The sequence below is a fragment of the Sciurus vulgaris genome, assembly GCF_902686455.1.
Source record: "Sciurus vulgaris genome assembly, chromosome: 18".
Lineage (NCBI taxonomy): Eukaryota > Metazoa > Chordata > Mammalia > Rodentia > Sciuridae > Sciurus > Sciurus vulgaris.
The window spans coordinates 15142013-15153288 of NC_136479.1; the positions used below are offsets into that span (position 1 = coordinate 15142013).

The 11276-nt window shown below is 40.8% G+C and overlaps 1 protein-coding gene across 10 annotated transcripts in view; it reads left to right on the forward strand.

Moving 5' to 3' along the window:
- Positions 1 to 11276, forward strand: part of ACSM3 (acyl-CoA synthetase medium chain family member 3) — a 62375-nt gene that overhangs the window by 38040 nt on the left and 13059 nt on the right. For 9 of the 10 annotated variants that reach the window (XR_013760690.1, XM_079120864.1, XM_079120865.1 and 6 more), the window contains 7 exons: positions 4421 to 4628; positions 6632 to 6775; positions 6981 to 7137; positions 7386 to 7465; positions 8178 to 8301; positions 9351 to 9431; positions 10729 to 10830. Coding sequence is in view for 9 of the 10 variants with exons in the window: in XM_079120864.1 (XP_078976990.1) it covers positions 4421 to 4628; positions 6632 to 6775; positions 6981 to 7137; positions 7386 to 7465; positions 8178 to 8301; positions 9351 to 9431; positions 10729 to 10830 (896 nt within the window). In the remaining variant the exon portion in view is untranslated. The remainder of the gene's footprint in view (positions 1 to 4420; positions 4629 to 6631; positions 6776 to 6980; positions 7138 to 7385; positions 7466 to 8177; positions 8302 to 9350; positions 9432 to 10728; positions 10831 to 11276) is intronic. The other variant, XM_079120869.1, reaches the window with a different exon arrangement.

The following is an 11276-nucleotide window of genomic DNA, read 5'->3' on the forward strand; positions in this document are numbered from 1 at the left end:
TTTTTCTGACATACTTGGCTAGCAGCCCCTTCTGAGACCTCCCATCTTCTCCACCTCATTTCTTCTCCCTTTCATGCACATATGACTCATTTGGGGACCTTGTTATGCAGATTCTGACCTAGCAAGCCAGGATGTATTTGAGGTTCTAGAGTAACAAGGAGGTTCCCTTTGAGTAACAGGGGAATAGTTTTTCCACTCAATTTATAGATGAAGGAAGTGAGGTTCAGAAAGGTTCAGCATATTGTCCATGGTCATGCCTTGATTAGAGAAACAGGCAAAACAAGAGTCCTGGAACCCAGATGGTCAGCCCAGTGCTGATTCTGCTGCTCCAGAGCCTTCCTGAGACCTTGCCTGTAAAGTTTCAGCAGTTGTGTGTTGCTGAAAGCTTGGAACTTGTCCCTAATGCTAATCCAATAATGATGACAGTTTTGAGAAAAAGGAAAAAGAACCTTTATTGCTTTGCTAGCAAAGGGGAAACACAGGGGACTCCTGTCCCCAAAGCTGTGATTCTGCCCATCAGCAGGAACAGGAGGTTTTTAAAGGCTCCATCCCACATGTTCTCTCAGAGTTGTGATTCACTTGTTAATGTGGGAGACGGTCATTTCTGAGATCTTCTGCTATACCATCCCCAAAGCCCGGATTACTTCGTTCCTGTGATGCTGTGTACTCAGGGACAGATAAATCTGCCTAAGATGGGGAAGAAAGGTCATCCTGTTTCCCTGAGATTAGGGAGGAGCAGGGAAAGAGGAAAAGAAAGAAACCTGTCCATTTAAAAAATCAGTTGCAGTGGTCAAGCAGCAAGGGCTGTATTCAAAGCCTAAAGTGGACACTGTTACAAGCATACGCAGGAACCCTCTTCAGATAGGCCATCGAAGGCCACCTTATCTAAAATCGTTCCTCTACCAGCCCCTCCACATGATCATCCTCCAGTCTTTAAACAGCACTTATCATCACCTGATAGTGTAGCTGTGCTTACCCTCAGGTTCTCCCAACTAGAATGTAAGATCCAGGAGGGCAGGGACCTAGGTCTATCTTGGTCTCTATCCTATTTTTTTATTAAAATATTTTTTATTGACTGCATTTTGATTCATTATACACAAATGGGATACAACTTTTCATTTCTATGGTTGTACACAATGTAGATTCACACCATTAATGTAGTCATACATATACATAGGGTAATACTGTGTGTTTCACTCTACTATCTTTCCAACCCCCACCCACTCCCACCCCCTTTTCCTCTACACCATCCAAAGTTCCTTCATTCTTCTCTTCCCCCCGCCACCCTCCCTCGTTTCTTTTCTTTTTTTTTCTTTTTTTTGCGGTGCTGGGGATCGAACCCAGGGCCTTATGCTTGTGAGGCAAGCACTCTACCAACAGAGCTATATCCGCAGCCCCCCCCCCCCTCATTATATATTGTCATCCACTTCACGGAGAAAACATTCAGCCTTTGGTTTTTTGGGCTTGGCCTGTTTCACTTAGCATGATATTTTCCAACTTCATCCATTTACCAGCAAATGCCATCCATAATTTTATTCTTCTTTATGGTTGAGTAATATTCCATTATGTATATGTACCACAGTTTCTTTATCCATTCATCAGCTGAAGGGCATCTCATTGGTTCCACAATCTAGCTACTGTGAATTGAGCTGCTATGAACATTGATGTGGCTGCATTGCTGTAGTATGCTGATTTTAAGTCCTTAAAATGAAATGCATGCATGAAAAGTGACTGACAATAAGCTTCCAGTCTCCAGCAGGCATCTCAGGATGGGGTTTGCCCCACCTAAAGATGAGAGCTGTCGCTTCCAGGATAATCCAAGATGGCTACTCTGGCTTCCAAATGTGTTGGCAAATGGGGAGCTGCAGCTTGGGGCAGGGGTGTGGTCGGTCGGGGGTCCTGGAGGCGGTGTGTGGTTAGTCAAGCAGGGGTCCTGGAGATGAGACTCGGTCATTCCAGTCGGGGGTCCTACAGGTCCTGGCTGTTGTCTCAAAATGGCGGCAGCCACATGTAACCAAACCTGCAGGTACTGTGACAGTGGACTTCCAGGCAACGGCAGTCAGTTGGCAATCCACTGGTGGTCTGCGGTCTGCTGGCTACCAGTGGAAGATCAGCAGGTGAACCTTGGGCAGTGGATGATAGGTAGGTGAAAGGCAGGCGATGGACAGACAAGAGGCAGGCAAATGACCAAATGACAGATGATAGGCACCATTTAGTGAGAAATCTGCATTCAAAATGTAGTTGATATGCTGGCAGAATGCAGGTGATCACAGTGGACAAATGGGGTAAACAACTGGGGATTGACAAGCAGCAAAAATTGCCTCACCGAGAAACAGATACCCTCTGCTTGAAACCCAAGTTATGGAGCGACAAGGAATGCAGCCTTCCTCTAGTCCGCCATCTTGGCTCTCCTCAGCCTATTCTTAACACTTAATAAAGTGTTAAGTTTGCCCCTTGGGCAAGAAATTGTAATGCTTCCCAGGATTAATTTGGCAGGAAATAGTTTCAATAGGTAATGAGTTCTTTAAACAATAAAATAGGGATTATCTATTGGTAGAAAATAATTATCTGAGAGTAAAGTGTTCAAATAAATTGCTTCTTCTGGGCATAAAATGCTGGCAGTTGCTTATTATTAGAAAGCACCTTAATTAATGTAAAAATGTCAGACCACAGGAGGCAGAACTTCTCTAAGGTTATTCCTTACAAATAGTGCTGCATTGCCCCTATTAGAAAGGAAGAAGAAGAAGTTTGTGTCCTGGTCCTGTTTGTTGCCTGCAGAGCACTGTAGAGGACATTTTTTTTCCAAAATGAAAAGATGAGCTAGTGCTAAGAGTTCAAGAGTGGCAGCAAGCATGTGTCCCTCAATCTTCCTGGTTTACTGGATCACTTGAAAGAGTAAAGAACAATGTGAACTAAAAACAGTCCAAACCTTCTCTTGAAGGTTTGGGACTTAAAAGTGGAGAATGCTAAGATAAATGGACTTTCAGGTTACATATAATGCAAAGAAATACACACACACACACACACACACACACACACACACACATATACATACACATTTATATATAAAATACATATGTATATACACAATGTATATATGCACATACATACTTTTTGCAGATTATATAAATTTCATAAATATCTAAATTTTATTGAGTTCTAGTCTAAACTTTATACATGTTTAACTCATTTAATTCTCTAAGGGATTAGAATCCTATACTGGGGATAGTATTGAGCTATAAAGGATAGGCAGTGGAGAGTAAGGAAGGGAGAGTAAACGTTGACAACAGCCATTCTCACATCCCTGCCATGTTATAAAACAGTTCCTGTTTCTCAGAAAGGGCATAACTCTACGTCTAGTCAAAAGTGACTACATAATCCATAATTCTGGCTCTTGGTCTCTGAAATGTCAAGGACCAGTCAGGAGGAGCTTATCAGCTTCTCTTCCCGTGCCTATGGAAGAAGGAACGCTGTGAGACTTAACTGACACCCTTGCCCTCCAGGCCAACTGCACCTGCAGTTCCCAATCTTTTCCCACTTTACTTTTTAACAAGTTCCTGCTCACTTGCTCACCTTGGCAGCGTTCACAGTGTTCCCTCTGCTCTGTGGAACACCAACCTGATCCTAACTCCTGCTGTAAAGGTGTCCATGTAAGGCTTTGAACGCAGCCCTTGCTGCTCGGTCACTGCGACTGATTTTTAAAATCTCTTCTTCTCTCCCTGCTCCTCCCTAATCTCAGGGAAACAGGATGACCTTTCCTCCTCATCTTAGGCAGATTTATCTGTCCTTGAGCACACACTTGCCACAGGAACACAGTAATCCAGATTTTGGGGATGGTGGCGGATCTCCAAAATGACTATCTCCCGTGTTAAGAAGTGAATCGCAACTCCAACAGAGAACATGTGCAATGCAGCCTTTGAGTGGCCTCTTTAAAATGTCCCCTGTTCCTACTGATAGGCAGAATCACAATCTCTGGGACAGGAGTCCCCTATGTTTCTCCATTGCTAGCAAAGCAATAAATGTTCTTTTTCCTTTGTCTCAAAACCGTGTCCTCGTAATTGGATTGGCATCAGGGACGTGGACTAAGCTTTTGGCAACACTGCCAGTAACAGTATTTTTATAATCCCCATTTTATAGATGCAGAAACTGGGCACTTACTCGCGTATTCAACAAATGTTAAGAAATATTACTTTTCAATGATAACCCTCTTCCAGCTATATGTTATAGATGGTCTCCAAATGTCAGCTAATTATCCAGTATTTACTAACCTTTCATGTGAGGGCTTCAAAATAGTCGGAGACTTTAAGATGCCTTGAAGGGTGAAAGCAGAATAATGAAAGACAAACAGATATCTTACTTGGTAAACCGACTAACTGGTTCATGATGAGAATAATCTTACTTCTAAACATTGCTTCTTTAGGGACAATTATTATTCCAGGAACTACTCAGCTGACCCAGAAAGACATCTTCTACCGACTACAGTCTTCAAAAGCAAAGTGCATTATTACTGATGACACATTGGCCCCAGCAGTAGATGCAGTTGCACCTAAATGTGAATATCTCCACTCCAGGCTAATTGTGTCCCAGAACTCCAGAGAGGGCTGGGGGAACCTCAAGGAGATGATTAAGTGAGTAGCCTTCCTTGTAGAACAGATTCCCAGAAATAAAGGCAATAACAAAAAGATATTCAATCTAGTAGTGAACAGACAAATGCCAACTAAAGCAACAGGCAAAGAAAACAAATGGTGATTATTACTGCATTAGTAGTGCTAAGCTCTGAGGCAGGAAGGAGCTTGGAGTATTTTTTGTAGGTCGGGATCCCCAGGAAGCAGTCAAGGAGATGGAAAAGAATGTATAAGAAGTTTATTAAGGAGTTCTCTTGGGATCAACACCTGTGAAAGAAAGGGAAGAGTGTGAAATTGGGCAGAGGAAGAAATTAACCTGCAATGTATTCCCTACAACAACTTTCAACCAATCTACTGGGACCTCCAGAGATTGGAGAGCTCCTCAAAGCAGTTCACAAGTAAAGCAAGAGGTCCTGGCTTTACACATCCACATTGATCAGTTACTGGATGTTGGCTGTCCCTACAGGGAGTGGGCCCTTGAACGTGGCCTTCTCTTCAGCCAAGGCAATCTCTAAAGAGGGCTCCCAGCCCCTGGGGAGAGTAAGTCCTTCATCCTGTACAGAGATCCAGCCGGTGCATCACTGCACCAAGCAGAGCTGTTACCCTCTCCCAGGGAAATGGATCACAATCGGTCCTCTTTGGAGGCATCACTGTTCCCTTGCTGAGAGCAGCACTTACATTAGGTTTAATAAAACAGCATTTGATGTTAATGGGTGCAATTATAAAATGAAATTGCACTCTGAAGTTCAAGTCCTTCCCTGGGGTGCTTCTGGGAGTCACTGGAACTCTGCCAGGTACTGGCCACATCTTGGCTTTAGGCTGGCAGAGATTTCCTTTTCTATAATGAGCTTCTTACATTTTTGCAAGAATTTGGAAGGAAGCATGCTTGCCAGCTACAGACAACCGTATCTGTAATGAAAACGACAGGCACACAGCTATAAATATTATTTTTAAGGAAGAGAATTCTGGACTCCCAGACTTGGTTTAGGCTTTACGAGGCTTTTAACCAGTTTTTCTGTATTTCTTATGGCATGGATGTTTCTTTTCATTCATTCTGCACCTAGTACTCGCAGATAAATCTGTAAGCTTCTTAGACACCTGCTGTGTATGCATGCAGAGTTGCTCTGCTCTTGGCTGCCCTAATGCACAATTTAGAACTAAAAGATTTTCTTTCTCTGGTTTCACCAGTCCTTCTTTCCATGAATGGAGGCAAATATCCTCTCTAGTTTTTTGCTTATTACACCTAGGACTGTGCAGAATCTTGTGGGAAACAGAAAAACTATCCTTTCAGGAGTTGGCATGTATTTTCTACAAAAGGGACAGGGACTTCAGTATTTAAGGTTTTGCTGGCCAAACACTTATATTCTGCCATTACAGTGTGAAAACAACCAGGGTTAATACACCAATGGACTTGACTCTGTGCCAATAAAACTTTATTTACAAAAACAGGAGGCAGGTCAAATTTGGCCCAAGAGCCATAATTTGCATATCCTTGTTATCACCCATGACCTGTATTAACATAATCATTTTTTTATTCTGTATGTGTGTGTTGTGTGGTGCTTGGAGATCCAGGGCCTTGCACATGCTAGGCAAGCATTCTGCAATCTATAACTGCAACCCAACATACTCATTTTTTTAAAAAAATCACATTTTAAAGCATCCACAGGAGAGAAGAAGGAAATTCTTCCTAAGTCCATGATTTTAAGATGGTAGAATCCTTATTCTGCCCAGCAGAATATTATTTTTGAGTTTTTAAAATGCTTTAATCCTTCTTTATCATATAGTAAAAAGCTATGAAATTATCTGTTTTATATGGGTTTTTGATAGCAAAGTTTATTTTGATTCTAGAAAGCACCTAAAACGATGGAAGGGGGTTAGATTTACCTTGGGATTCAGTCCAAGGTGCTGGGGCCTGATTCCTAAGGTGAAGAGGTCAGAGGAGATGGTCTCTCAAATCCCTGTCGGGGCACAGTCTACACGCACACCACTGCCTCTCTCCTTTGCAGACACGCCAGTGACAGCCATGCCTGTGTGAAGACAAAACATGACGAGACGATGGCCATTTACTTCACCAGTGGAACAACTGGACCCCCTAAAATGATCGGACACACCCACAGCAGTTTTGGTTTAGGATTATCTGTAAACGGAAGGTACTTCCACAGGAGTGCAGCTTCAAGTGCCAAAACTGAAAAGATAACCATTCATGTGTTGGCCTCTAAAATGTGTTTTCCTACAAATTTAACATTTTTACACATTTAACAAATTTGTCCATTTAAAAAATTTATACATATGTTTATACTCGTCAAATTCCTACAAATTTAACAAATGTATACATCAGGGTTATCATTTCTGCAGGTTCTGGCTGGATTTGACGCCCTTGGATGTGATGTGGAATACCTCAGACACAGGCTGGGCAAAGTCTGCATGGAGCAGTGTTTTCTCTCCATGGATCCAAGGAGCATGCGTATTTGCACATCACTTGCCCCGTTTCGAGTCAGCTTCCATCTTACAAGTAAGGCAGAGCATGAGAGGGCCACATTAAAAATGCATCGGCATTATCACTGACTGGTGAATACTGTTAATTTGTCAAGATCAGAGTAGACAACATGCAGAAAGTTTGTAAGCCTGAAAAATAGAGGAAAGGTGTGAGTGTATTTACATTAAAATAAGCAGTGCCTACATCATGCTGTGCCTCCCATAGATATTTAAGCACATAATAAAGCTATAGTAGGCCACGAGTTTGCTTTTTCTAAATTGCAGACACTCTCCACGTTTCCCATCACCGTCTTCTGTTCAGCACCAACCGCATACCGAATGCTTGTACAGAGTGATATGAGCAGGTAAGAAATGTTGGTAAACAGGCACTTAGTAGGGGGAGGAAAAAAGTTAGAAAATAAAAGAGTTTTCTGCCTAAAAACATAGCTCTAGAGAGGTGGTGCAGGATCTGGCAAACTCTTCCTTCTCTTCCTCCTTGCTGACATTCTGTGAATGATGACTGTGTCCAGGGCAGGTTCCCCCAAAGAAGGAGAGGAGAGGCAGGGTCAAGCCATGTTTAGAGCTGAGCCCAGTGTTTACAGGCAAGAAGGCATTTGATATTTTGAAGATGGCTGTTACCTGAGCAGAGACAGCAGAGAAGGTCCTCCTATTTGGAACCTTGTCTCAGCAAACAGAAAAGAGGATGCAGGTTTTAATAGATTTTAAAATCTATTATGGATTCCATTCGAAAGGATGGATTGGTAGTCTGAAAAGAAATTTTTACTATACTCACAACACTCAACTCTGTGGTCTCCAGATATGAGGGGAATTTTAATTGATTAGTGAAGATGTTATTATGGGGTATCTTCCCTAAGGATCCCTGGTTTCTCTTTATAGCGAGTTGCCCCCTCCCGACCCCAATTCCCAAAATAAAAGAGAAAAGAAGAAAAGGTGGTATATTCTGTGTCATTTTATGAAATCAGAATGATCTGCTTATTTTGTATTAAAATAATCTTAATTTCCACTTCTCCATACTTTCTCCTCCTAAACCTAACTGTTTTCCTGTTTTCTGAGAAGCTATAAATTCAAAAGTTTAAAGCACTGTGTGAGTGCTGGGGAGCCAATAAACCCAGAAGTGATTGAACAATGGAGAAACAGGACGGGCCTGGATATCTACGAAGGATACGGACAGACAGAAACGGTATCTGACCCCACTGAAAAGATGGAGCTCGGCTTGATGTAGTTAGATGAATAAAAACTGAAGTCTCTATTATGTCCTTATGCATCTCCCAAGGATACAGGAAGGAGTGGGGTGGCCAGAAAAGAGGTACAACAATAATAACAGGGAGTTGCCAAAAAAAAAAAAATCTCTAAAACAGATACACTTGTTTAATAGACAAATTGTTTAATAGAAAAACTGCTATTAACTGATCAGGTTGAAGGCATTATGATATTTTTTAAATGAAAAAATAATGGATCTATGAAAAGAGAGGATTCCCCCTTAAGTGATGAGGAGTTTCCTTAGGGCTGCCTCAAAATGGAAAACGCTGGCTAAGCCCCTTGTTACTTAAGTTATTGAGAGTCTATTAGAATCACCCTGGTGAACAGACTCCAAGAAAATTCTTTAAAGAATCTGCAGGGATAAGAATAAGAAGAAATTCTAGGGGGCGTTAATGAAGTAAGAAAAAAGGTGGTCATTTTGTAGAAGGAGGAGTAAGATGGAACAGATGAGCGAAAAGGTTGAAAGAAAGTTCTCATCATGTCTTTTCATAATTCTTCAATATATAAAGTTTGAACTTATGATGTTAATGTATTACATGATCGAAAATGAAAATAGGGCTGGGGTTGCGGCTCAGCACTTGCCTGAGGGTTCGATCCTCAGCACCACATAAAAATAAATAAAATAAAAGTATTGTGTCCACCTACAACTGAAAAAAAAAACTTAAAAAAATTAAAAAGCAAAATTAACAAATTAAACAGAACCAGCATAATATTAGCATACCATGCTAATGTGAGTACAAATATAAATCTGCTCATGTTTTAATAGACATTAGTAATTATGAATTGTCTGATATCTTTTATTACATATTTTGTACACTTTCCAACTCTTCACTCTGTGAGAATAGAGACTTTATTTTGGGCCTGGTTCATACAAGTTCTCGTTAAATATTTGTTGAATGAATGTGTGATAGATGAGTAAATGAATCTTAGTTACTTATGTCAGTTGACTTTCTCTTTTTCTTAAACTAGGTGCTAATCTGTGGAAATTTTAAAGGAATGAAAATTAAGCCTGGCTCAATGGGAAAACCTTCTCCTGCTTTTGACGTTAAGGTTTGAACATTCCTTTCCATGAGAATGTTTAACATCCCGATGTGTTTCCCACCTATCCCCATATGCACTCTTTGTTTTAGGGACAATTTCATGTTACTTCCATGATACCTTAATTTCTGTAAAGATGGAAATGGACTGGAAATTTTAGCTTGAGTCCTAATTACTTTACAAACATCTATATTGTACTATGTAGTTCCAAGCATTTTGTAAGCATAAACTCATTAGTTTCCAGGAGGAATCTAATTACATACTAATATTTTACTGATAAGGGCACAGAGAGGTTAAGGAACTCATCCAAGGTCACAGAGCTAGTAGCTGCTAGAGAGTAAGGATACAATCTCAAGCAATCTGGCTTCAATAGCCATATTCAACCACAACATCATACGTATCTGTTGAGGTGGGTCAGTACTTCCTGAGGGGATCAACTAGGCCAAAAGAGGGACAAGTTCATGGTGCCTGCAGCACTCTCTCTGCTTAACTGACCATTACCAGGCTTTCTGTAACCACTGCCATTACTACCACCTGATGCCTAGGAACATTCTGCTTCCCATTTGCATACTGTATGGGGACAGAATTGTTCTCAGATTGACCCAGTTGCAAAGCAAGGGATAGCCAGAGGAATTTTCATTAATAAGAAAGAGAAAGCAACAGCAGCCAAAAGGCAAGATGGATTCACTTCCAGGGTGGAGAACTCAGACACTATTTACCTGGAGCCTTCCCTGGAAAGTCTGATGTAACAGATTTGGTGTCAGACCCTGAAATCCATGTTTTTATTTTTAATAAGATATACTGCTGAATGACCTGGGCATAGTGGATCACACCTGTAACCCAGCACCTTGGGAGGCTGAGACAGGAGAATCTCAAGCTCAAGGCCCACCTGGGTAATTTAGCAAGACCTGTTCTCACGTAGCTCAGAGGTGGCATGCTCCTGGATTTGAGTCCCAGTACCACCAGGAAAAAAAAAAAAAAAAAAAAAAGAAAAGAAAAGAATAGCAGGTTGCAAAACTATATGTTATAAAGTGATATTATTTTTTCCCGTGTCTGTATTGTGCAAAAGGATATTACCAAAATGTGATTATTATTACTGGATGACAGAATTTAAGAAAATTTCTATTCTTCACATTTCAGCAATTTGCATTTGGTAACATTTTATGCAATAAGAATTTAAATGTATGCATTTCTCTAAGGAATTTAAGGTATACTTAAAATGTTTTTGAAGTGTGCTTACCTAAGTAATTTAAGATGCAGTATTAAATAAAAATTATCTTAAATTTTTTTTTCTGTTGTTTTATCTCAGATTTTAGATGAAAGTGGCAATATTCTACCTCCTGAACAAGAAGGAGATATTGGAATTCAAGTTCTACCTAACCGACCATTTGGCCTTTTTACTCATTATATCGTAAGAGACTTATTTTAAAATCTCTTTTTCTATTTCTCAAAACTGCTTGGTCAAAACATTTAGGCAGGCACTTGGCCCTTTCTTCAGAGATTCATTTCCCTGAACAATTCCACGGAAAGGGAATTGAAAAAACATTTGGATGCTTACTAAGAAGCACGGTGGTCCCACAGGCTAGATCGCCATGAAGGAAGAAGGGAGTCTTAGAAAGAAGACCGCCTCTTACACCCACGTCCTCTTGGCACCCACTGATCCTCTTAACCATCAAATCACACCCAGTCATTTTACTAATATCCGGATTAGTGCTCTCCCTTCTTAGGAAAGGTGGGAGGAACAGGGATTAGGGCAATTAGATTAAGTAGATTCCTCCCTCTTGAGGCCTTCTAGTTCCTTACTATTTGCAATCACATCTTATCTCTCATGATAAACAAATCAAAGCAAAGTTTATT